The following is a 27,485-nucleotide window of genomic DNA, read 5'->3' as shown; positions in this document are numbered from 1 at the left end:
TGGGTCATGCTCAGAGGAGTATAGAATGTTTTAGACTTGGCAGCAGAAGTACACAATCAAGCAAAACAGGGTTTCTCGACTGAAAAAAAGAAAAGAAAATTCTTTTCTGCAGTATGTTGTAAGCAGGATGACGGGCTCGGATGAGTTCGAGCAAAGTTGTGACATTCTTGCAAGATCTCAGATAGCACCAAATTTTCAGTCCTCATTTTTTATTGAATTGCATTAGTGAAAGATGAATCTAGACAGTACAATTAAAATCTCAAAGAAAAACTCCATCTTTAATTGAGGTATTTACTTGGAAAAATGTTTTTATATTTTGGGGGATGTTTGCACAAAATACACTAAAACACTTTGAACCACACAGAACCAGGGAATATGGATACAAGAAATATATACTCAACTCTGTCTGGCCTGAAAAGGGCCCTTTTTTCCCATTTGCAATACAACCTTATGATTATCCACTGTAAGGTCAATGCCGGAAGGAAGGCTTTGCTCATTTTTAGCCTTTTTTTTTTTTTTTGGTAAGTCCGGGATTTTTTTCTTGAGGTGAAGTCCAGACCCTGGAGTGCTTTATGTGCTATTGTGTGGACTGTAACAGTAATGAATCGCTCTGTGAAGGCCACCCCAAAAAGCTAGACTTGAGGAGCTGGTGTTTGTATGCACAGGTACATGTAAAGGCTTCCTCTGAACTGGTCGTGCTGAGCAGTGGCTAAATGAAGGTAGGGATCGTGGTGGGTGAAATCCCCTTTCCCTCCTGGTTTTTGCCGTATTTGGACATGGCTAACAGTACATCACTGCTACTGGCTTCCGGCTAGAGTGAAAGTCACTACTTGCAGCAGCTGTGGATGGTAGACCTGAATAGAGTGTGAAATTCTCAAAGCCTGTCACCAAGGGGGAGGGGGCTGGAGAGGCCAGGCCCCTCAAGCAGCAGCCCCTCCCCCTTTGGCTAAAACCACGAGCATGAAAATAATATATTGTTCTTGTGATGTGCCCCCCCCCCAGCTGGAACAGTGCCTTCCCTCCCCCATGCCCAATGCTAGCGACGAAGCTGACCTTCTCCCTGGATTACCAGGTCTCCTTTCAAATTTCAAGCTCTGACCTACCCCAGTGGTGAACGTGGTGCCTTTTCAGGAATTGGAATTGCTGATACTTCACTGAGAAACAGTACTACCACCTTCAAGTTTCCTGAGGGGCGATTATTCTTTTAGGGCTGACAAAACGGACGGACAATCTTTTTGGAATCCCCCCTTCCCGTTCCTCTATCTACCCCAGCATGTTCTTTGCTATTGCCATATGTAGACTGCTTCATCGAGGCACTCAAGCCTCATTCTAGAGTACTTTTCTACATGAAGTTCCTCACTTCCTTGCAATAAAGGTTTTCACACAGACGCATACCAGTACATTTATGTGGACAAACAGCAGGATTGTGCAGTTTGAACTGTTCTCGATAAAACCTTTGCTGGGGTAGGTTGAGCCTTTCAATTCCCCCCCCCCAAAAAAAAACAAAAGCTCAAAGGAAAAGATTTCATGACAGCACAAATATACTGTAATATAGATCTGTTCCATTTTTGTCTATTCTAAACTTTTTCAAAGTTTCCAGCATCGCAGAAAACCTTTGCCTAAGTTGCTTTGCTACAATTCAGTCCAAGCTAGGGGCCAGCACTATATCGAAGGACGTAAGCTGCTTTCAGAATGCAAGAATTAAAGTTCACAGTAGTTGATCCCTTATTGCCAAACAGCTTCTGGGGAACTAGTACTCGGTCTTTACAACTTCCTTCCTCAAGGACACAGGATCAGAAGGGATTACTTCCTGAATGTATCGCCAACAACAGCCTACCTAGGATGGACGTGTGTGGGCGTGAATGAACATGGTGCAAGTGAACTATCAACAGACAGAATTTTACCCCAGTACTGATCATAGCACACGTCCATTACCAAGCAGGAAGGTGGAAAGTTGGATTTATTCAGATACATGTGACATCTATCATTTGAACTAAAAAATGAATACTGTTTTCTGACACACAGTAGTACCGGTGGGCTTGTTGTGCACTGCTCTGTGCTTGCATGCAAAGTTTGGAATGTTCTGAAGGGAACACAGCAATAGGAGACTTTTTTTTGTTTACTAAATCCTTGCTAAGTAAAATACCGTATACACCAACATGAAATGTCTTCCAGACATACGTGTGTACGTGTAGGGTACCTACTGGTATCAGCTGTATAAGACTAAGGCTGCATCCGAATCTCTTGTCTAGAGCTAGGTCTAGGTCTTCGCTCCATTGGAAATGCGTGGAGATGCCTAGACAATAGACCTAGCCGTAGCTCTGGAAGCCTGTTTCGGACACGGCCTAAAAATAATATGAATCTTGAAGGACGATGGGTACAAACTCACTCAATCTTCTGAAAATTAGAGCTGGATCATGTGAATCTACAAAGGAACATTTTTAAAGTGTAATTGGACCACCAGAATTAGAAGCCATTACTGCGGTGGCTCCATGCTCGTGGACAGGTGGTATGCGCGTTACATGCCTCTTCGACCAAAAGGGTGTCGTGATTGCCAAATGCACACGCGCGTCAAGCTGAAGAGTGTTTGTTTGAGTGTGGTACCACCACAGTAAGGGCGTCTCATCGTCTATTTCAACCCCCCAAAAAAGTTGTCTCTTGTCCTTTTTTATACGGAAGTAAAAAGCCAAGAATCCTTGACTAGACTGGCCAGCAAACCAGAAGAGTCAATGACAAAGAAAAACACCAGAAGTTATTCAGGCTTCACCAAACGGATGGCTTGTGAGGATTTGGCTTTCTGTTTGATACTGCGGGCTTTGATCTGTGGCGACAGGCATTGGAGGGAGGTGGAGCCAGGCCCCTGGATTGAACTTACCCTGGACTTGTGTGGGTGATAGCCACAGCAGGAGTGCCAAAGCGCACTTGTTGGGCCCTGGTAGGCTAAGCGAGCTTGCTACAGAAGCTTGCGAATCCATGAATACACCACGGTGCTCCCCCCAGGGTAGAGCTTTCCCATGGGACAGGCTCTGCCCTTAGCAACACTTTCAGTTTTTCAATCTCCCCCCCCAAAAAAGGACCAAAACTAGCATCACTTCACTGTGTCAAAAGTGAGCATCCTTGACTTATTACAATGGGTGAAGCTGGCAGATTTTTTTCCAGCTTTGGAACAGTAAAGTCAGTTTAAGGCTAGCACTAAGTTTACATGGTACCCAATTCATTTTTTCTTAATCCTGTCATTTTGCTTTTTCATAGATTTTTAACCTGTCCTTATCTAGTATTTTGGGGGGATTTTTTGAAATTAGCCTTTTATGTCTTTAAATAATGTTTATTATGTTTTGTTTTTGATAATTGACAATATGGCTTCTGCAGAGCCATGAGCACAATACCACCACCAAGTGGCTTAATTACAACAATATACATGTACTACATGTAATGTGCAACATATGTACATGTACGTACGTACGTACATGTACATGTATAGCAAACTACTATAGTCAGTTACAATACATGCCTATTTGCACTTATCAGAGTTCTTTGCACTTGCACCAGGCCAATCAAGCACTTTGATATACTGCAGAATGGCAGTCATAGAACAGAATAGACAGGCCCCCAATTCCCAATCTACATGTATGTACTGTATACCGTAGGTAACATACCACCAAAGACTGATGTGGGAAAGCTGGACAAAGTCCCTCTTATGACTAGCCAACTATATAATACACTATAGATGTTTGCCTCTAAAGAAATGTAACACCCACCCTACACACTGACTCACACTGGGGTCCAGCAGTGCAACCAATCACAGGCCAACATGTATTTTTATCTCCCTGAATTAGCCAATCGCAAGGCTTCCCAGCAGGGACTGTCTACCCCACTACTGGATCAAAGGAAGACCCAGTGACCTGGAACTAAAGTCACTATCCAGCAAGACGCCAGACCCTATAAGCATCGCCCTGAACTTGGTACTGGAAAATAAATAAGTTCTCTCTTTTTTTCTCTAAATAGTCTTGCTGTAGAGCTTAACCGCTTGTGGTGAATTCATGCACGTACAAGTACCAGCATATAATCCCTACCCCAGACCATTGCGCAAGCCTAGTACATTTCTCAACACGAAAGCTATACGTGTACATGTCACTCCTCTGCTCTTTTCAAGTTTCAAACTAAACCTGATTTTAAAAAAAGAAAAATTGCGTGCCCATCAATCAACTTCACACAGCCAAATTGCATTCGACCAGGCAGGCCTTGTGAAACTTTTGCGCCTTGTCAACAAATTATTCTAGCTGGCAGGTTGCAGTCATTCTTAATTCACTATCCAGTTTGACAATTGGAGTGAAAAGCTGGCCTACATAAGTGGCACTGCCCTTCCCCATTAGGTGATGTTCATGTAGGGGTATATTACTACCTCTTGCATGTAACTGGCTTTCCGCTTAGTCCCGATAGCTTTAAATTCAATGCTGCTGACCACCCAAGCTTCCAAGGGATATGCCCTAGACCCAATCAAACTTTTAAAAATGATCAGTGCCACCTCTAACAACCCGTGCACACTGCAATCAAACTACTCATCTAAACCACCTGTTAGATAACTTTAATACAACATTATGGCAAAAAAAAAGACGATTCCCAAGGTGAATTTACCACCCGACCCTGTAAACAGAAATGTTATGAGAGAGGGAGGAAAGTGCTCAGGCATTTTAAGTTACAATGTACATGTAGGCCTACATTTTTTGGCCTACATTTTTTGGCTGGTGTCTCAAAGTTCCAGGGAACTTCGAAACCCAGGGAACCATGGCAAAACCGAAAGCATGCACTCCTGGAGATCATAAAAGGTTGCCCAGGTTTAATGATCTGTCACCGTCATTCGGGTGTATGATTACAGTCTGCTGCTCTGCCCTGCTTTCCCCCTGAGGCTGCTGTGGCCCCATGTTGCTGAATCTTGGGAGGAAATAAAAACCATTGTTTTGGGCACCTGCTAATCCATCAACTACACCTACTCTCGTCTTACCTGAAAGGAAAGCACATTTCTGAGCACAGTCAGGATTTACCTGACTGTCTCTACTGCGTACTGTGCCCACTACATGAAGTCAAAAAGTTTGAAATGAATATTCAGGACTCTATTTACTTTTTCTTCATAATTCTAGGAATCTCATTTTTATGTGGTTTTTCAGTTGACACTCTGGTGAAAACGGATTGAAATGTGAGTGAGTAAAGTTGAAAGCTTCCATTGGTGCGCACTGTGCAAGACTTGCTTGAGTCACAGCCTTCAATTTGAAAGCAGCCAGTATTGAGTAATTTCTGAGACTTGTGATGTTATTACAAGTTGGATCACAAAGGGAATCCATTTTGTGATGCAATCCCAAGTAACAGCATTTGCATCTTTTGCCTTGGAGAAAGATGATCACTTGATCAGAACGGAAATGTCAGGACACTTATAACATTTCCAAGGCTTCTGGGAAACTGTAATCAATACAGGAGCTAATAATATACGACAACTGGTAATGCTTTCAACATTTGAATCTCTGGAGGGCATTGCTTGAAGTGAAATTTCAGCAGTATGTGTACAATGTAGATCATAATACGTATCAAAGAAGGCACAGACACACATGCAAAAAGAGGGGAATGGGGTCTCTCCAACATTTCATGATTCTCCTGGGCAGGATGCAGCACATACTGAACACATGTAGGAGGCTATAGCGCCCTCTCTGTTCAAGCTTGGTTAGGGCTCATACCTAAGAGGGAAAAATGGCAGCGTTTGGGGCAATGCAGTGTTTAGTCAGACTAACAACCTTGGAAGCCGCTTGTATGGTGCTAAAGGCAACTATCCAAGCAAAGGACAAATAAGGCCAGACAAAAGGCATCCCATGGCAAATTACCTTGTCCTGGGAATCTTTTTAAATACATGTACCGGTAGCTTTTAAAAGAAAAAAAAATCCTTCAGAAATTCATGAATGGAGATCGGTGCTACAAACACACCACTTCTAATGACCCTTGTATTCAGGGCCCTTAAGGTCAACTCAGGAAAAAAAACTTGGCATATTTGATGCCAAACCCCTTTACTAGGTCCATGTTCGCCTATGTAGTTTTACGAGCTGATCCAAAGCGTGGGAAGACTGGACCGGAGGGGCTTGGCCAATTTGCCAACCTGCACAGACAGGCGTCTGAGACAAGGGCACGGCTTGCTCAAACACTTCGGGCAAGCAGGAACGTGACTGATTCTAGAGGGCACAGTGGAAGAAAAGAATGAATGGGCAATGTGAGCGGGGAATGTTTTCTTTGGCAAACAATGCAGCCAGGGAACTTGTCAATGTACTGACTAAATTTAGTGCGTGCATTGTTGAGTGAGGTCACGCAGCTGAGTTTTGGCTAGGGGGGCGTGGCATGTTTTAACCACTCAGTACCTTGTGTACGTGCACATACATGTAGCAAACAGTACATGTAGGTTTAGTGTTCAGTACCAGTACATAAAGGGCTTATTACCACAATACTATATCTCCATTACAAAAAACATGAAATTTTTCCGAAATAATGAAATACACAATGTATTAGAGAATAAAAAATCTGCACCGGTACTTGATAAACTTCTTTTGGGCTGTTTTGATTGAATAAGTTGTGTGTAACCATCACGGAAACTGACTCTCGGCAGTCAGGAGAGGGTGTGGTACCAGTGCCAAAATGGCTCATGTATGTAAGTAACTGCAAGTTTATGTGCATGCACATGTACATGTAGTATGAGAAAGGTACATGTACGTGCACACAGGACTGTATTGGTAATTACAGTTTCTGCACAAGAGAGAAAATGCCTACAGAGACTGATCATCTAGGCCTAACTCGCACAGGTGCTGCGTTCTACGGGATTAACGGAAGAAAACTTATAAAGGATTTGAACTCCAGGTACTCTGTGCTTGTACATGTATGGCAACTGTCAAGAGCCTTTTATATAAATGACAAATACTGTGTGGAATGCTGGTGCCATCAGATTTGATAAATTGAACAGAATCACAAAAAACCAAGGTGGGACACAATGTCTGTATCTTGTCTGAGTACCCTGGACTTGTTGCGGCTACTGCCTCGAGGCAATCAGGAGCGATACCAATTTTTTTTTGGAATACCAATGGAGTACCTTCAGTGTCATGCTTGAACGCACAGCCTTATAAAACTTGCAATTCAGAGGGTTTCAATAGGTGTTGTAATTTTTGCCTTTATAAGGGATTACACGTATTTGAATTTCTACACAATTTGTTATGGTTTAAAATGTACATGTACACGTAGTCCTGGGGGTTTATAGTCAGAACTCAGGGCCCAACCTCAATGGAGTCTGATGGTTATTTCCTACTAAATCAGATGGCTTTTCAAACATAGCAATAAGAAGTCACGGTTGCAAACATTCCACCAATGCCACTGGTGAGAAATAAGAGAGATGAGAAATCAGGCCACACCCCTTTTCCTCATCTGTACACAAGTGTGGCCAATCAGGTGCCTGGTTCACTGTGCAATGCCCAGCATTTGGACTGCTGTCCCATCAGCTCTTTGTTGTGAAACCTTCAAAAGTTTTCAGAGGCAATTACTGTTGATGCATAGTTGCAACAACGGAGATCGCCCTTTGCAAACAGTTATTGAGCACTGTATGAGTTACATGCAGGAGAAATTACATGTACATGTATACATATAGGACTTCTGAACACCCTACATTGTACATGTACTTCAATCAAAAGACATTTGGATTCAGACTAACTCAGCTCAACAGTTACATGCAAATCTATTTTAATTTTTTTGTAATAAACCGGAACATTTTCCAATCACAGACAAAAATTTATACTTTGCCCAGATTGAATGTAACAGTGAATTTAAAGTTCACGGATGAGCATTACCTTAGTGACACGTTTTCTCTCTATGACTACCAGGCCGAGGATAGTGAAACAATTCTTTTTCTTTAAAAAAAGTCATTCTAGGCAGACAGACTTTTGCCACACAACACAAATCAATCATTCTCATCTACAGTTGGCTACATTTATCAGTGAGGCACCTCCAACACAGGCCTCTTACAGGCTTCCTGCACCTAAAAGACAATTAAATTCCATGACTTTTCCATGACCAAATTATGAAAATCCACGACCAAGTAATGCAACTTCTTGGACTATTGGGCCTTTTAGGTTGCAAATACAATCACAGATTTTATGCACTTATTTCTGATAATAGAAATCACATATTGTATTATGACTTCCATGGCAAAATTCCATGACTTAAGTCATTTTTACGAATTTCCATGACTTTTCCAGGCCTGAAAAAGGAAAAACAAATTTTCATGAGTTTTCCAGGCCGCAGGAATCCTGCTCTTACCATTTTGTGAAATGGACCGGTAAAGACACACCTCTCAAAAATAGTCAACAAAAACGCCAACCAAAAGATAAATGTGCAGTCTTCTTTTCAGGTATGGAAATACTGAAATCTTACTTTGTGTGGTTATAGTTTCAAGTTTGCACATTTGTATAACTAGAGTGCTCTGGCACGGTACAACAATGGACAGCTCTTTTCAACTCAACCTCAACTCCCTAGGAGAGATCTGCAACAATACTGAGCACTGCTTTTCAAAGAACCTTTAGAATTGGCCATAATTGCGGGCAACCAAAATGGATACCAGGGAATTCCTCGGTTCATTCATTTCCAAATGTTACAGAAGGGCTGGCGACCCAAAAAAAGGGACGCTAAGTGGCCATTTAACTGGCTGCTGAACTTTATTTCCGAGTATTTGTGGTCAAGAGGCCAGTTTGTATGAATGCTTGATCAAACAGGTTTACTGAGGCCTCAGCGGTGGCCTGTCGATGAATGAGGGAGGACAAATTAAAAATGCTGTGTCAGGCTATCCTTGTTATACAGAAGACTTTTACTCATGCACACTGTGCGAGACCCTTGAAGAACGGGACCAAATCATTACCGGCCCTACATATGTACGTATGTACATGTATGTACATGTATGTGTACAGTACATGTACCGGTATTTGACCTTGCAGTTATTTGCGACATTCCTAAACTAAATGTGTTGTGAACTGTGGTTAGCCATAACCCCCAATTCCTTCAAAATCCAGCAAGAGGTTTTGGAGGACAAATTGAGGGACTGAGGAAGTTTTAGAGTAGCAGCCACGATATATCCTGAACATACATGTACAGTACATCCTTTAAGTAGTGAGGAATTGAGGACTGTAATCAAAGGCTTTCATAAAATTTCCAAAGCCTCTTTGCACAATCGAGGATTTCCAAGGAAGTGAGGCTCCTTGTCAAAACTTGAGGCTGATTTTGAACGGTACACCGTACAATGTCTTGGGCCGGACCTTGCGTTGTGTTTTGCTCAGCAATGCATGAATTTACCTGTAGGCCAATATGTTGGTTTTTTTTTTTAATCATTTCCACTGCTTCAAGATATAAAATTTGCACTGCCTCGAAATAGTGACGGGAACTGCCACAGGATTGAGCACTGATCACCAGTCCAAGGAACACTTTTGAGAAAATTTGTCTACTTCCTGGTAGGAGGGCATAATAAATTACGTTTTTTTGTTGCACTGTTGTCAGTTGGGACGTGACAGAAATCGCAATGCCTTTCAGTCTGGCCCTAGACAAAATAATGGAGGCTTTTGGGAAGATTGGCGCCGTACCCAATCTTTATAGGTAAGTGTATCTGTACACGAAGGCAGTTGTGGGATTTTTAAACACTGTGGTTGCATGCTACAGTAGAAAAGTGCCTTTAGAGTGGCGCTTCTGGTCCATCGTACATGTACGTGTGCGTACCAGTGCCAGTATTGGGTGTACAGGTACATGGAATGTACACAACTTACAAACATTGTTAGAGATGCCTCAATTGCTATATTGTAAATTCATCATAAGCTTGGCAGCTTTGACAAGTTTATCAACAAACTCACTCCAGATAAAATTTGACTGAGTGGGTGACTTTATCAGGCTATTATTTGATAAAATATGCAAACAGGTCATGCTGTACACGCTGTACCACAGGTACATGTAAATGTATGGTCTTGACATATCAATGCGCAAGTAAACCGTACATTAATTTACCCAGCTGCATGCTGGAAATATTTCTCATAGCATCATGCAGACAAACATAGATGTACTCTATAGTACATGTACATGTAAGTGTACAAGTATGTATCCGTGTGTCAGATGCTAAAGCCAACAAACCTTAGTTTTGTAACTTTGCTACTAAGTACAGCCAGCTTACTTTTACACACTTAGTGTCTGTCCATTCAGGCATGGGACTAACATTCCAAAATCCTGCACAGTGCAGTAACTCAATGTACATATATGTGCATTCTTTCTCTAAATGTGAACAAATCCAACCTCAGTTGCATCCCAAGCCAGCTCCATGGAACAAGCAGAAATAGTAAGGTGTCTTTTCAAATAAGCAAGGCTACCACAGGATGACCGGCAGGTTCAGAAGTCGGCTGTGCAGTGCAGGGATTTTCTAATCTGATCCATGTTGGACAGCCAGCAATGTGTAGTGCGAAATGATTGTGCAATACACATGTTGAAACATGTGCAGCACTAATGCTGGTGTTGTACTGAGTAGCACGGAAACGTACATGTAGCTAAACGGAACTGTGTTGAAATTTTACATGTACATTTTAGTCTAAACAGGTTGGAACCGTGTAGAGTTCCACACAAGTTGGATACACAATAGTGTGAACATTGCTAAGGACAACACATCAATGGCACTTTTACCTTTTTAAGGTGGGAGTTGACCCATTTTGTGAATGTCCTCTTCTGTACATCATCTCTGGCATCTGCAGCACAGAAAAACAAACACAGTAAATACCTTCGGGAAAAACACAAAAAGAATGTAAATGTATCAGTAGATGTGAATTCCACCTGATAATGTTTGGATTTTATCATACATGCATATTAAAACAGAATGCTTGCAACAGAGACAGTACACGAGGCCAGAGAAAGCTTAGATGAAAGGGAACAAGAAACCTTCAACAGACTTTATTCATGAGTCGGCCATATTGAAATTGAAAGCAAGGGTTGAATAATTAGAAACAGGTTTCAGATCTTGTACAAGCATTTTCTTCTTATCTGGAATCCTCATATCATTTCTGTTATTTTGATATTAGATTCATGTGAATATTTCATTTAAGATACGGAAATTAAACTAAACTAGTAATAAACTAAACTTCTGAAATTTTAAAATACAAATGAAAGCAATAAAATAAAAATTTCATGACAAATTAGTGACTATCTACTCAGACAAATAATTTCAAATTTGTAATTAAACATTAAATAGTGTTTTAAGCCTGATTTAGACAAATCTTGAAACGGACGCCTGGCAGAAAAAGCAACTACAAAAGAGTGTGGCTCCATCCTAATAGACAGTATGTAATTATAAAACGGCTTCAGGGAATATGATATGAAACAGTCCCCAGCACAGATTCACACCACTGGAGATCCGTAGGAAAAGTACGTGTAGAAGACTGTTTGCTAGGCCATGATTGGTCCGTTGAGGGATCCGCCCATTCCAAAAGGGCCGACAACGTTCTCCCAGGGTTTACATAACATGTACCTGTGTGTATGAGTGCTCAGCAACATACATCACGCACACAAACCCTCATAATGGAAGAATAGTCCAATCAGCTTATGGTAAACATAGCACCTCTTATCCCAACCAAAGTCTGCAACCTATTGGTCCCCTCCCCCTTTTGCATTCAATTCTGTTCCTACTTGTAGTACTTCTGTTCCAGTTAAACAGACATTACCCCAATTCTGCGATGTGCACCAGATACCCTTTACCCAGGCACCAGCTCAAACCGGTACTCGTACTCCAACTCTTTGTCAGACCTGTCAAATGATGAGGTCAGAATCCCCACTTGAGTCTGAAATTAAAGAGTCAGCTTCCATAAATCTTGCACACCCTTTGGTGTTTAACGAGCCACTTCCATGACCTACATGCATCACCATAAAATGAGTGCATAGCATTTACATGTACAATTTACCATCCATGTACTACCAGTACACAGGGTTCACTCTAGTAACACATGCCTACACGTTAATTAATTTGAGATTTTTGCCCTGCTCGACGTGTATTACCACACTGTGTACTCTGTGTTTGCCCTCGAAGACTTGTGGAAAAAAAACACAAGCATACATGTATCGGTACAATGATTAATTAATTAATGCACCTGCTATTAGATGAGCAGAATCTTTCCATCCAGGGATTATGGAGTATGCACAAGAAGTATCGTCACGATACTTGAGACCACACCCAAGTCAAGCCATGCTATAACTAGTGGAATCCGAATGTACCTGAGTCAGAAATCCAGATGCAGACTGGACCAAGGTTAGGCCTCAAGAGGGGATCTTAGCTAAAGGGGGGTTGTATACCTAGGCACCTGTCATTCTTTTTTTTAGTTTTTCTTTGGCGATCTAACTGAAATCTAAAACAGCAAGCAAGTACCGGTGCCCCAATGATGAAATACTTAAATGTAATATGATACCAAGGAGGCATCATTCAGTTGGCAGCCAAAACACCTCACACAAAGGTAATTTTTGTCGGCTAAGTTGTGGGCGGTCTACTTTTCTCCCCACGACCCCAAGTGTGAGACATGCAATTCAATTGTCTTCCGAAAGGAATCATGATCCCAACTGCGGGTAAATAATGCACAATTTAACACAAAGTGAAAAGTACCAACTCTGCACAAGCTTTCTAGGCCTTGGCCTCTCAGCTGAACAAAACCAAATGCTCTTGACCTTAAAAAAGCTCCCCTGGTCTTAATTATGTGACGATATCAAGTTTCTACTTGGTGTTGATGTTCAACTGGGCAAGGTCTGGCTTGGGAGACAAATGTCTGGAGGGAGAGGAGAAAAGATTGGGAAGTCTGTTTGCCCTTGATCATTAGGTCATCTTCCTTGAACTCTGGCATGTCTGGTGGCAGAAATCACTAGGCAACCACCTAACTTCAGAGGTCTGTTTGTCAGAGGTAAAACATGTCACTTTGGCAGGTTCAGATTCTGATGATTTATCTACAAAAAAACTTGCTTGACAAAAGACAGAAAACACTTCGAATCTGAAGCATACCATATGAAGAGAATCCAATGCAAACAATGACTATTTACTGAAATAACAAAATGAGAAAAATAAAAAGCCAAAAACCTTATGGGGAGGTTCCAATTCTACAGAGGAACAGTTAAATTGTAATAAACCAAACATCTACCTTGAACATCTATTTAATTCAAGCTTTTTGCAAGGATTTCAATGCAGACATTATTTATTCTTCATACATGTACCTGAAGCTGTTTAATGTTGAAACAAAATAGGGCCAAGGCAATTTGAATAATTCACTATTTGAATGTTCCACCTTCAATTTGATTGGATATCCAAATATTAGGTCTTACCAATCAGCAGATTGCTGATGAAAAAACCATAAACAAAATCAGTTGCAATAATGCACACAATTGTACTTACGATCACTATAATAGCTTCTCATTTCTACATGTTCCAGGAATATCTCCATCCACAATTTATCAAAAATTAAGAGACAAACAGTACTACTTGTCCTTTTGAAAATTTTTATTCCTTGTAATTGTTTTAACGAATCATTTACTTTTGAATACGAGATAAACAAGCCTTTACAGTGCCATTTTTCTCAATTTAAAACAAGAGAAAATTCTCCCTTCCTTTTCATGAATTTTGCATTTGAATTTTCAAATTTGAATAATATTTGAATATTCAATAATCGGATTGAATATTTAAATATTCGGTACAGCCCCAAAACAAAAGTCTACCCTTCTTTTCTCCATGATTACAGTAAATGTAGCCCAAAATCAAATTCCTGCCTTTATAGGGGCTTCCATCTAAGAGCAGAGTTGACAAAATTACCATAAAGAAATGGTCCAAGTTGTCACAGAAAGTAGAGACGGCACTGAAAAATAGCTGCTTGCAGGTTTGGGCACGATGACGTTTCATGAGGTGAATTTGTTTTGGTGTGAATATTTAAAAATGCACGGTAATTGGCTTACACACCAAAAAAAAAAATTGGACAAGAAAATAATTTCATTTTAGTTTGAGAAATCCCAGTGATATTGGATGGCATGTTATTGGCCTTAAACTCTGTTTAAACCAGGGCTTAAATTACTGCACGTTACACCTACATGTAGACTTCAGTGCATAGACACATGACGATACTTTTCCAGTAACTGATACAATCCCCCATTATACAGTGTACACGTACCATGTATTTTCATTGTTAAACAGAGGTAGTGTGGCTAACCTAACTTGCACTAATAAGGTTCACAAAAGAGTCACTGTTGCCCATTCCACTACTGTACCCAAACTTCACACCAATGATGACAAATAAAAGAGGGAATAGCTTTGCAAATGACTTCACGGAAACATCAGTCTCTTCCCTTAAGAACTTTTACATTCAATTGACTAGTTATCATTAATTTTTTTACAGAGCCACAGGTGAGGTTTCTTCACATTCTGGGCAATGTGTCGGCTACTCTCCATGGATGGACCATGGAAGGACAAACCACAACATGCAACAACGCCGAGAAAAAAAACAGTCTTTCAATTGGACTGATAATGACATCCATGCCATCCAAAATGTCAATTTAGAAACCATGCAAATGTAGCCGTCACCTCATACTACATGTATACATGTACATGTATGTACATCATTTATACTTTATACTTGTAGGCTTGTCTTTGTGCACATATTCACATCTGAAGGCTCTTCTTAATATACCAGGCAAGATATGGGACGGAGTGATACCCCCCTTACATGTCCAATCCCTATACACACTCTAGACTATTGTTACCTAACACATCCCCCCTAGAAGTCTGTAAAGAATTCCTGAGATTCCGATCAAACAATAACCAACACAAAGGCGGGGGACCAGAGTTCTCTCTGTCCCATATCTTTCTTCAAATGCTTCTTAACATGCAAATACCTTGACCACTGCATCAAAGCTCAGCAAAAGCCAGCAGACAAACTTGCACCAGAAGGCCAAGGGGAAACTTCAACTACATGTACCTCCCTCCCCCGACAACTAAGTGCCAGTCCTTCAAGACAATTACATATACTGGGTGGGTCTACCCACAGGTTGGACCCCCTCCCTTGGTTAAGGAAAAGATATGTCCTTCTCAAGCCCAGATTTGTCTCCCTCATTTCATCATCATGTACAGAGCAATCCACTCAATGGGCATCCATATTTTGGGGGGGGGGGAAGATAAAATGAAACTTTGCCTACAGGGGCCACATATCTTTATCAAAATTTGGCATTTGAAGTCACGGAACACTTTGAGTAGCTCACTGTCTTAATTAATCCATGCAAACTTGTACATTTTGCCCACATGGAAGTGTCCACCCACATCAAGCTCCAGGAGGGCTCAGCAGATACATGTATGAGATGATTTGTGTCAGTATCCTCAAATAGGATGGTGCATGAGACAGCTTGTGAACCGAGTTGCTAAATGTTCGTTCAGGAATATATGTTGCCCATCCCATTTTTAAGTGCAGGATTTGTTCCGAAAGCTACGGAGTTGACGCACTTTATACACACACACGTGCGCCTATATAAAAAGACTGCTTGTTTACAGATATTCCAGGAACGTGTCCTTCAAAGCCAAATCCTAACTCCAACTCTTGTTGGCTTCGTACGGCGTGAACAAAAAAGTCAGCTGAAAGCCTGAAAATTCCACAGTTCTTTGCAGCAACTTTGACAACTGCATGGCTTTCCACTCCAAAGACTGCATTTTTTTCCCCATATTTCTTTGGTTAGAATTTACAGTGGCTGCACAAACACAAGAAATGCACCTTGATTGTTTTTTTTTTTTTGGTCCTTACATCTACATGTAGGTGTGCCTAGCTGTGTTATTATATACGGGTTGAATACTTATATCTGATAGGAGACAGAATTCTTGCAAATATTATTGTTGAACATGTCAGTCAGCAGGTAGACAGTAGACACTGACAATAACACTGGGTTAGCGTGTATTTTGGAAAAATGCATGCAGCAGTACCTTTTTTTTTTTTACAGCAGTGTACTGCCCTCTGGAAGGCTCTGTAAGTTTATGGAGTACATCCATTGTTTTGTTACAAGTTCATCATGAGCGGCCCGTCACTCACTCTGATATGATTTAGACTCAGTAACTTGGGCGATGTACTTCTCCTTTTTTAATTATATGACAGACCAAAGTCAACTATTGCAAAAAAAAGAGAGTACAGTGCCCCAGTTCCAGGTTGAAATTCTGCAGATAAACAACGTTTATCACTTATGAGCTTTGGCCAAAAGCATCCCATACATGTACATCCTTCAAAAATGACAAAATTCACCTGTTTTCAACAGAATCTGCAGGTGGAATTGAGAAATCTACAGCTAAGCCACAAATACATGTACTGCAAATGAACAACAGTCACAGTGGATTTTTGCTGGATTTAGGAGGTTTTTCACCAAAAAATGTCTAGAGAAACATCGGGTTAAAGCACTGTTTATTTCATGAGCATCATACGCAATGATACCACATACATGTAAGCTCCTCAATACGGTAACTCCGACGACAAATATGCTTGAAATATCATTAGGTTCAAGAGTACCCTTGTATGCAGTATATCAGAGGAAGCAAGTAGGCCTACCAGTAGCTCAGGTTTTCTGCTCAGGTGTACCCTGGCCTCAACAGTACTAATTTTAAACTTGTTTTGAGTTTTCACAGAAAGTAGGCTGCGAACGGGATTCAATGACAAGGTAAAGCACAGTTTAGTACAATCAATGGTTGTAAACCGAGTTGGGGTCAGAGGATCAAAATGCAGAAAGTATGACCACCCACTGACACAGACTCAAGATTTTTTTTCGCGTTTTACTGTAAAGCAAGTACCCGTCCAATGACGCCGAGTGTGTTGGATGAGTCAGGGGTCTAGGATCTCGGAATTTAGACGGGGTGAAGGTCATCACACGTGCATGTAACTTTGCCACAGGGGCTAACATTCTACAGACATTTCATTAATGTACTGACTGTACATGTAATGTACATGTACATTCTATGAATGTACAGTGCACTTGTGCAAAAAAATAAAGAAATCAATGAGATAAACAATACTACTACCGATAATAAAACAGTTCTTATTAAGTGCATAATACTACAAAGTACTGCATCTATGTGCTGTATTATCATTTTCCCTGCACACTGGGTTAACAACTGAAGATTCCTGAAACCATCTCAGCTTCCTGGGGAGCATACACATACATGTACATGACTAGCCTGATGCTGCCATATCAGGAGCAAACAGCTAAACCTAACCGTGTCTGACCTCACAGGTACCCATTTACTCCTGAGTGGAGAGAGGCAGGCAGGGGTAAAGTGGCTGGCCCAAGATCACAACATGCTGTCACCAGTTGGATTCGAACCCCTGACTCTGAGAAGCTACAAACCCTAACCATGAGGCCACACGCCCCCAAGAAATATAGAAAGCAAGCAAAGTTTCCCTTACGTACAAGTACATGTACATGCTATGACAAGTTTTATGTTAACAGATCTGCAGAGAGCCTTTTTAAAACTTTCAAGTTGCAGATACATACTGTACACTGCACAAGTTGAAGTTAACAGAACTCAGAACAATTTGTTGGAATCCAATCTATATTACCGGTACATGTACTTTTTTTTGACTGGGTGTGTAGCTAGACTAATAGGCATTATGAAATGAAAGGCTTGAGCTGCATTGAAGGAGCCATTATTCTGGTTAGTAAATCCCCAGACAAAAAGGTAGAAACCTGAGCAGCATTTAAAGGATTAACCAAGCAAAATACAGCTTCACTGACTCCAGGAATAAACCACAACACCGTAAGAAGAATAGGCAAGGCAATGCACTTTCCTTGCAACTCCTTTGCCTCCATGCAACAGATCAATTGACTCAGCCCAAGAGATTCTTAATAAATCCAAACTTGAATAAGATCAGTCCTGGAGCTCTTACACGAATGAAGCTATGGGATGGCGAGTAAAAGTAACCCAAGCAATTTGCAGTGCTTGTTTGTTTGTAGCATCAGGATAAGTACGAGAAGTCGCCTTGAAAAGATTTCCGATTTAGATACGCAGTGCGTTCTTCAACTTCTTGTATGCCAGACTACCACAAATTTGCAGTTCCACATTGGGCTAGTTCGATTAAGGACCACTAGTTAACTATTGGTTGGTTCATGACGTACATGTATCTAGCTCAGGTGCAGTGAAGTTGAAGTGCAAACAAACAAAGTCAAAGTCAGGTCATTAGGACGAAGGAGAGAAAAGGTGGCCACAGGAAGAGTAAAGTATCAAAAATTAAAGTGAAAATGGTCGTTGACTACGTAACATTTTTCCAGCACTTTTCTTATAACTGATCCTCTCTGCACTATGCTATTGAAAACAGTTTATGGCAACCAACAATGCGACCAACCTCGGTAGGCTGGTACCAGTAGCTGACTAGACTAGTCCAGGCATCAGTGACTAGCGTGCATTCGATCAGAGTTAGTCGAACTACGGTTAACTACATGTATGGTCCTTGATTGAACTTGTCTCAGGTACCTAGTGTGAGCTAAAGAGGTCCACATAATACAGGTTGTGTGCACCTTGTGCGGACTAAGCACCACTAAGGTCCATGCAAAGTTACCCCCCCCCTTATGGAAAACAGTTTTAGAGACACTTGGGTTAGGGTTATCTATCGCAAAATGAAAAAGATTCATCAAGGAAACCATTAATGGTATTCATAGTTCAAGAAAATGAATCTTTTCACTGAGGTTTCTCAACTACATTGACAGGAATGTCCACACTAGGTCTGTAAAGTAAACGAGTATGTGTCAACATGTGTACACATGTAGTACATACAAATTAAATGTATGTAAAAAGACCCCCTCTCATACCTTTCTGGTTGGATGGAGAGACCTCAGTACACTACTATACCCGTTGGAGACAAGAAAGGTGGAATCTTATTCCTGGGTCAAGATTCGAACTATTCCCTTGATAGACACTAAAAAGTGGTTTATAGTGAGGACAGTTCAGCTCTGATGCATTTCAGGGCAATAATTTTCCATGCCTGCAAATCTCAATCTCAATTATTTCTGCACAATGTACAATTACTCACAAGAGCCAGGTCTGTCATCAAGGGGGGACCAAAGGTCCTCCCCCCAAGTAGCTGCCCCTCCCACCATCAGCAGAAACCACAAGCATGAAAATAATCTTTTGTTCCACCTCCCAAAGCCCAAAGCTCAAAGCTGGCGACAGTGCTGACAAAGGCAAATGCTGACCCCTGGGCAAGCAATTGATTAATTATCGATCAATGGGTTAGCCTGATGCATTCCACGCAATCCGGAATGGTACAATCATGGTATTGAGAACACTGCTGGCAACATCAGAGTACAATATATATTACAATATATATTTATATTTGGAGTGCGTAAGTGACGCAACAATGTTGGTGATGCGGAAGGGGTTACTGGTGTGCACAGTTTAAAGAATGTGGGGGGTTGAGCAATAATAATCAACCTTGCGCAAATAACACAGACATTTTTACAGAGGTACCGGTACCACTAGATGTATAAAATGAATTCCAATTTTCCATCAATCATGGAAATGAAACATTTCATTTCTAAATGTTCTCACAGCACCATAAAATGATTAAAAACTGTGATTTACAAACTACTGCTGCAGTTCTAAGCAAGGCAGTGTTCTGAATGACGGGGTGCAAAATGGAATTTTTAGGAATGGAAAAGGATTGGCAACCTGCTACAAAGCAACACATGAGAGGAACGAAAAGTTACAAAAAAAAAAAATAAAAATATTAATTTTGATAAAAACCTGTCCTCATTCAGCACTGAGACACAAACTTTGCCAAAAGGACAGCCAGGGTCCTGTTGGCCAGAATTTCTGGTTGATCGATTTTGTTTGCCTTGCCCTGCCCCTAGGTCTTTGACCCTAATATTTGAGGAGATCTTCGAATTGAGAGTACAATGGGACATTCGGAGAGACCTAAACAATGACTGGAGGTCATTCCAATGAGAGACTCCACAAATCGCCTATTCAGTGGAAGATGAATAGGGTTTTGGGAACCGAGTTGCATACTATTCCTAATTAATACCAACTATGGAAGTTGTGACGTGGCAAAAGGTGAATTCTCCCAAGTTGCATAAAAGGAGTGGCTCAGAGAAATGGTGGTCACTATCTTAAATAGTGATGTTTACAATCATTCTCAAAAGACAATGCCATATAGACGAAGAGTACTGAAGCTTAATTCTGATCAAAATGTCACCTCATTCAACACCTATGGTGACTTTCTACACATTTAAAAAAAACTTTCTGTCACAAGGGAAAGAGTTCCATGTGTGTACATCACATGACACCCTGTGCACAAACCCTGTGGGACATGTTTGAACTGTGTTTTTTAACTAAATGTTCAGACATTTTCCCTGCTAAATTTTTTTAGGGGGCCACATTATCACTTTCTGATGGCTTCCAAACTAATGCAAGGAAAATTAGTGATTTCCCTTTACACTCTAACCAGTGACGTCACACAATAAAACCAAGCATTCCAAGCTTGAATGCATACATTTTTACTCCAAGCCCAAATGGTGAGATTTTAAAAATGGTGGAGTAGGTCTATCGTACTTGTACAAAAAAGTTGTAGTCATTTGACATTTTACATGGCCTAATTAGTAAAATCTAAATTTTACATGTATGTTGCAAAAATTCGGACCAGTCTCATAGAGTGTGCATACGATTGTCAATACATTCATGTATGGAACTTTTTCCTATGGCTAATGCATTTCATGTTTTTAATATGTACTATCTATTGGTCCCTCCCGGCCCAGGGCAGAGCCGCTGGCAAACGCTACAACCGGGCACTGTTATTGTGTGTTCACATCGACGTGTACCTCTTCATAGCATGCCAGCAGACCGTGGCTTATTTATGAAACTGTGACTGAACTCTTTCAGTTGCAACCAACAACAAAAGTTAACTGACTAACCTTTGGCTGAGTGAATAGTTTGCTCAAAGACCGAATCCTTTCCTCTCTCTTTATCTTGTTCGGCCATGGTTTTTTAATCGCACCAGGCACCAGGTACTGGCATCTCACCAAGCAACTTCTTCAATTCTTCTTTGGCGAACCCCCCAAAACACGGTTGAAACTTTAGAAATGCTAACTTATGACTTGGCCCAAGGAAAACTGTCTACGGAAGACAGTTATCCTACCACACTAGACTTGTGGATTTCGAGCCAGTGCCAGTAGCCTGTAACTGGGCCGACTTGCCCCCGTTGAAGTCAGGGTTCGTCTGCGCCTTGGTGCCCGGTCTGCCAAGCTAGCCTAGGTACGGTGCCTGGTGTGTGCGCGGTGATTTACACACCACACAGAATCCGACTACAATTGGCCGTCGGATTTACTGTCATTCATAATGCATGCCTCTGTGCTAGGCTACTGACTTGGATGGGATTTAACTGCTGTCAATAATGTTTGGACTACGGTCTGCCTCTGACATCTCTGATTACCATAACCATTGGAAAAAGGGATAGGGGTTGGGCTTGAACGTACGACTGTGTGACTTTTGTGGTCAGTCCGTGTTCAAATGGCTACGGCTGAAAGTCACGGGCGCGCTTATGAAAGCCGCTTCACACATTTCACGTGGATTCGTCCGTCACTGCAAGCCGTAACCAAGGAATCTGACGCCGCTGGAGCAACACGTGGATGCGTAGGGCTGGCATTGCATGCATTTGATGTGGGGGGGGGCGGTCAAAGGGTAAGGAGTCCAGTAAACAAGGCGACTGGAAACGCATGCAACCTGACAATTACTTCAGGGTTTTCTTTCCAAACTTACCGGCAACTTGCAGCACCACACGATCGGCCAGATTCGTCACCTCCACGAACCACCTGTAGTTCTCATCGCCTCTTCCCTGCCTCTCCAAGACGTCTGTGACGGACATGCGGGAAATGGGCCCGCCTTCGCTAAAGTCCATGTCGCTGCCTCACGACGACTGTGACCCTGCTCTCCTCCGAGAATTGAAACCATTAAAAATGTTGAAATGTAACAGATTATGCTGTTTTTACTATCACGGGTGAATGATGTTGCTGCCGCATTTGACCAAGTTCATGGCGCGTGACAGATTCGCATATTTAACACTGACTGCAACTGAGTCTTTCATAGTAGATCCAAAATGCCACGCGATCATTGATGCGACTACATTTGTAACTTTTATTTTCTTTCTGCGGCGTCAATGACATGAGAGTGGCACAGAGACAAATCATGTGCATTTCGGTCGTCTGTAAGAGCCCGACCTATTGGGCTACGTGACGATAAATCAATACAACCTAATATATTCCCGAAGGATGCATCGCGACATAGCTGTGACACCTGTTGATTCCGCACGGTGGAATTTCGTTTCGACTTTGATCCGTGGTTCAAAAGCTGGGTTAATTCATATACACATTACTTTTTTGTTTTGCTTTGTTTTTTTTACCTCCCAACAATTTCAATGATGTTTCAACCTCTTACACATTCAGATCACTTCTGGCGAGCTAGGGTTATAGGCCTACGGAAAGGTTTACACGAAAGGTTCACAGAGTGGGCCCTAGTGCTAGTAGGCAGGCGAGGCCTACTAAGCTAAGCTATGTTCGACCCGGACACAGGTGAGCAGGCTGTTCAATTTTCCCGTACTACAGGTGGTAAGGCCCCACATCTATAGATCAAACTCGATTTCAGCAGTTTTATTCATTCTTAGGCGCTGGCACTGGGCTATCAATTATAATACCTTCTGAATGTGAGTGCTGATCTCGTGACGTAACACCTTTCTGAAAACTGTACATGGGTGAGCCACGGTGCCAGAGTTCTGTACCCGCGATATGATCCTACTATTGTTATCAAGCGAGCGTGTAATTGAGAAGTCCAGTGCAATAGCAATCCTAAGAACCCCAAAGGAGCGGCAAATACGACTGGGTGTGAAACGATCAGTTGAAAAAGACACGCATTTTTCAATGGATTTGGTCCTTGACCTCTGACTTTCACTACTGAGAACCCACGGGTTCAGTAACAGGTCATGTTTTTGACAATGTTAGGTCTACATTGGCTAAAGTTGTATCGAGTTTCTCCGAAGCGGACACTCCAAGTTTGTCTTCATCCCTCAAGCGATTTTGCAACCAATGCGTGACTGTATCTCCTCTATATAAACTATGATGAGCAATGTGCGTGACAATTCCACAAACATAACGATTCAAACGCCACACTCGGCACAAATCAAGAGAACTTGAATAATCCTGTCCACTCCCCCGGACGCATTTAAAAGCTCTTGAGTGATTTTCGCAGTAGAAGTTGAATAAAGTACAGTAAAGACGAGCGTTGCGCCCTCTTGCTATAATCGTTCGTGTCTTATGTGTTTGAAGGCTTCCCTTGTTCCCAACTATACACACATTGTAATAATTTACCTGAGCTGCCAATTCTTGGTTGGAATGTTGTAGGGAGTCGCTAACAAATTCGAGACCCACCACGCGCCACCGTGACAATTTATTCTTCAGCGAACTTTGTTTTTAGGGCCAATAGCAACTTTCAATGCACACGCAATTTTTAACGAGAGTTCATTTTCTCCGCAAAAAGTCCGTTCAGAACATTTTCCAAGTTCCACAATAGGTTTTCCCGCTCAAATTCGTAAGAAATACCTGCAGATTCGTTTCTAAGGTACGCATTCGCTACTCATACCTTGGATACAGGCAGTTTGTTTCTCGACACTCACAAGTTAGGCATTTAAGTCATTCAATTAATGCTTAACGCCCCCATTTCTAAAGTAAAACATCTTGATGAGGGCGTCAATCACTTGGGGAGCCGGGGGGGGGGGTTACACAAAGCAAAACAAACGTGAGCGCGAGTCGAAAAAAAAACCACACACACACTTAACTGCTTGATGTACAGGTCCGGGCATGCTTGCAGACATTTGGAAAAAAAGTTAGATGGCATACACACCCACAAAAAACAAATATTATTCTGAAAATTAAACCAAGTGATAATTGCCCCCGAACATTCAATAAACAGTTATTTATTCACAGCACAAGTAACAAAAACAATTTGCTGTCTTGTATTTGTGTATTTCAAGATGAATTCAAAGAAAACATGGAATGTCTGTATCGGCTGGCAGATTTCTTTCAAGAATTTCATGAAAACAGGTCAGCACAATTTTACAGTAGGCAAGAGTGAATTGCACTGCGGATAAGTTTGCCTAAACATACAAAATTTGCGGAAAATTTTCCCCTAAAAAACTTGGTTGAATTTTCATAAAGGCGACGCAAGACGGACGACGGGCGACGCAGGACGGGCGACGCACGACGGAAAATGGCATATATGGCACTGGAAAATGGCAGAATTGGGACCCAACAAAAAGTAAGAGGCGACGGACGACGGGCGTCGCGCAACGGACGACGCGCGACGGACGACAAAATAATTGTCCCTACAAGTTACGCCAACGATATGATGACACAGAAAATGAATCCACAGACGGTCCAAAGATATATAAGTGGACTGTCTTTTTAGAAAATTTATCCAAAGATAAACTATAAAAAAGTGACACAACCACCAGGAAGTGGAAAGACAGCTTGACTAAAGCGTGAGAAATGAAGTCGTGAAAGATTAGCAGCGGCGGCGACACGAGACGTCACGGAGACAGACCGTGGCATCCGTGGGGGCACGTGCTTGGTGAAACGCACGTTCTGCGAGCGATGCTTTCTAAAGGGCCAAGGATCGGTATTCAATCTTAATTCATATTTATGTCACGCTGTCATTGTCCTTCCATGCCATTATCGCTGCTGTCGTTGTTCGTAACATCGTCTCGTTAGGATCACGTGGTCGTCCCGGCATTTACTGGTATGAATGGAGCGCGGGTACGGTACAAGACTTACTGAAAGCCAGAAAGTCTATAAAGCTCATTTATATAAAAGGGTCCGGTAAGCTGTGCAGGTACAAAAACACTCCGGTAGGGGGGATATCGAAAACATATCTGACGATGACAGACTTGCCACGAAGAAAAACAGCCAGGATAAGAGTGTTGCTGCCTTAAACGAGGGTGCGGGTGTGATATTTTTCCACGTGATTGGGACATCACAGCAAGCCAGTTTGTTCAACTTTAAGGTATACCGAGAACGACACCCCCGCAAAGTATTGTCTGATCTCGTCATGTATCACTGAACCAGTTCATGGCAAGGTTTAACAAGACCCCCCCTTCCAGCTCTACTGAATAGCAGGTATAGGAATCGAGAATTCCGTGCACGTATACACACAGGACCCGAAACATGGCTGGCCCTATGTGTTGGCGAAACATGCTTGCAATACGGCATGGCCGTCTCCGGCAATCTGTACTTCAAAAATAAATTAAAATAAAATAAAATAAATAAATACGTTTATTCTCAGATACCGGCCAAAAAAAATCTCTCTACTTACCTAAATTAAGCGTTTCCCCTGATAGCACGTCAGCATATTTATTTCTACTACATCTAAGGTTAACTGGTCTATCTAGGAATATAAACATTGCCGTGATATTGCACACATGGCGATTTCACTGCGGCTAATGTGATACAAAATGACAAGCACACAGCGCGTGTATTTGGAGATGACTTTGGGACTAAGTACGTTCAGTTCAACTCATCCCATGTGCGGCAGAAAATATCCTAGAGATTTTACCACACGATTTTTTCCTTCGTCATTGCAAGCCAGGGTCTTGCTATGATTCACTCTTTTCACCCGTGCATAATACGTCTGCAGCAGTCCCAACGCATCACGTCTGCATTGCTCGACATTGACTTAGGCTCATGGCTAGCCTTTGGCACCCTCGGCAACTACCCGTTGCTCATCCATGCGCCGGTTCACCTATGTGCTTGGCGAGGCTGGCAACAGCTAGCCCAGGATGTCTTCATTAGTATTTGCCGCTGCGGGCGGAAACTTTGATAACCCTGTTTTCGCTCTCATTGAGCTTCAACCTCTACACTTAAAAATGTGCATCATTTAACCAAGTGACACCTATACATACCTTGACACAAACTCGAACATATCTGTCAAATAGGCCTATAAGACGTCGACCCTGTGAAAGAAATTACGGATACAGATCTATTGCTTCCGGAAGTTAGTATCTTTTTGAAGTTTGTGACAATGTCGGTGATTATCAGGTGTAAACGGTCGTTTCTTTCCTGCCGATACGGCTTGGCGAAATATTGTCCCCCAAACGGGCGACGCAGTGCTTGGGTAAGTACGCGTACGGATCGGCTTTTCTTCGAAGCAAACAAAGCCGAGGGAATGCTTGCTGAACAATATTCTTCAGAATGTCTTGTTACATGAAACCTGTCGGGAGTGGAACACAGCAACCGGATTTACAACATCATAATACATATAATATGTGACCCGCTTTGTGACGGTCTCTCGGTCCCAAGGGACGGAGCTCTGGAAATTGGGGAGGTCGACATGTCAGAGAGGGCGTGCCACTGCTATGAATTCGAATACCCTCCTTAAACATTACCTTGAGCGTAGTTATTTTATGATTCCTGCATGTGTAATGTGTTACATAATGTATAGGGCGTTATAAAGAAGGATAGCTCCATAGTTCAGCAAGTTGTCAGCGAGCCTGCTGTAGGCCTAGTATATTTTGTTTAATTATTTTGGTCCCATGCACTCTATATAATAAAATGTCCTAAAATGGAGCTGGGAGAAACCATATAAAACCCTAGCTCCCTTCGGTCAAATAACCATGGATAATTATTGACGAAATACCAACTTGTCTGTACACTTTCAACAAAAAACACACATATCCAGTTTAGTCCCAAGCCTACTGAACTCTATCCAACCGAGTATGACAGTATTAAGCTACACTTTGTAATTTGTAATCATTACTAAGGCATGAGACTGAATTTCAAAAACTGATGTTACCGATTTGATAATTACAATACAATTTCCAAGCATCTGATTAAACTAAATAAACGAGGCCGGTGATTCAGCTTCAAAATGAGGGCAATTTAAAAAAAATCTATTTTGCATTCAAGAATACAACTGCACTTCACCCTCTACCATACTGACTAGTAACAGGAGACATCAAGAAAACATTCTCTTCTGTAAGGTTGCCTTTTAAAGTATACAGAGGGGAGGGCAGGGGGCAAGAGACATGGGCGTGGCCATGATTTTTTTTGGGGGGGGGGGCAAAGCACTCACCAGCAGCATACTGACGAACCATTGACAATGGAAGGAAATCGCTTCCAAGGTATTTTCAAGCAAATTCTGATTTTCATTTACCCTTCCTCCCATTTTCCCCACTTTTGTATTTTAATTTGGGGGGGGGGGTGTTTGGGGCTGGACCCCTTCCTTGCAAAACCCACGGCAAGAGACACTACTTTTTCATTGGGGGAAAAAAGTCACACAAATGGCTGTCTCCTTCTTTGCAGGTCTTCATACACTGTAGCACAGCAGGTTTTGGTATGAGAAAAAACATCATCAGAGGCACCCAACATCAACTTTG

At 41.8% G+C, this 27,485-nt stretch overlaps 1 protein-coding gene across 14 annotated transcripts in view; it reads right to left on the bottom strand.

Annotated features, from left to right (window-relative positions):
* LOC110985497 (uncharacterized) overlaps positions 1–25,732 on the bottom strand; it is a 277,011-nt gene extending 251,279 nt beyond the window's left edge. For 4 of the 14 annotated variants that reach the window (XM_087148957.1, XM_087148950.1, XM_087148953.1 and 1 more), the window contains exons 1-3: positions 25,427–25,728; positions 21,827–21,999; positions 10,723–10,784 (exon numbers count right to left, since the gene is read on the bottom strand). In XM_087148957.1, coding sequence (XP_087005083.1) covers positions 10,723–10,784; positions 21,827–21,965 — 201 coding nt within the window. In that variant the 5' untranslated portion in view covers positions 21,966–21,999; positions 25,427–25,728. Of the gene's footprint in view, positions 1–10,722; positions 10,785–20,982; positions 21,317–21,826; positions 22,000–25,426 lie in introns of those variants that run through there. The other 10 variants (XM_087148948.1, XM_087148949.1, XM_087148952.1 and 7 more) reach the window with 6 other exon arrangements.
* Positions 25,733–27,485: the final 1,753 nt, after the last annotated feature.

This window comes from Acanthaster planci, linkage group LG18 (genome assembly GCF_054643075.1).
Source record: "Acanthaster planci isolate LZ-2023a linkage group LG18, COTS_SCS, whole genome shotgun sequence".
Taxonomy (NCBI): domain Eukaryota; kingdom Metazoa; phylum Echinodermata; class Asteroidea; order Valvatida; family Acanthasteridae; genus Acanthaster; species Acanthaster planci.
Note: the sequence above shows the minus strand (reverse complement) of the source record. Positions and strands in the feature narration are given on the sequence as shown.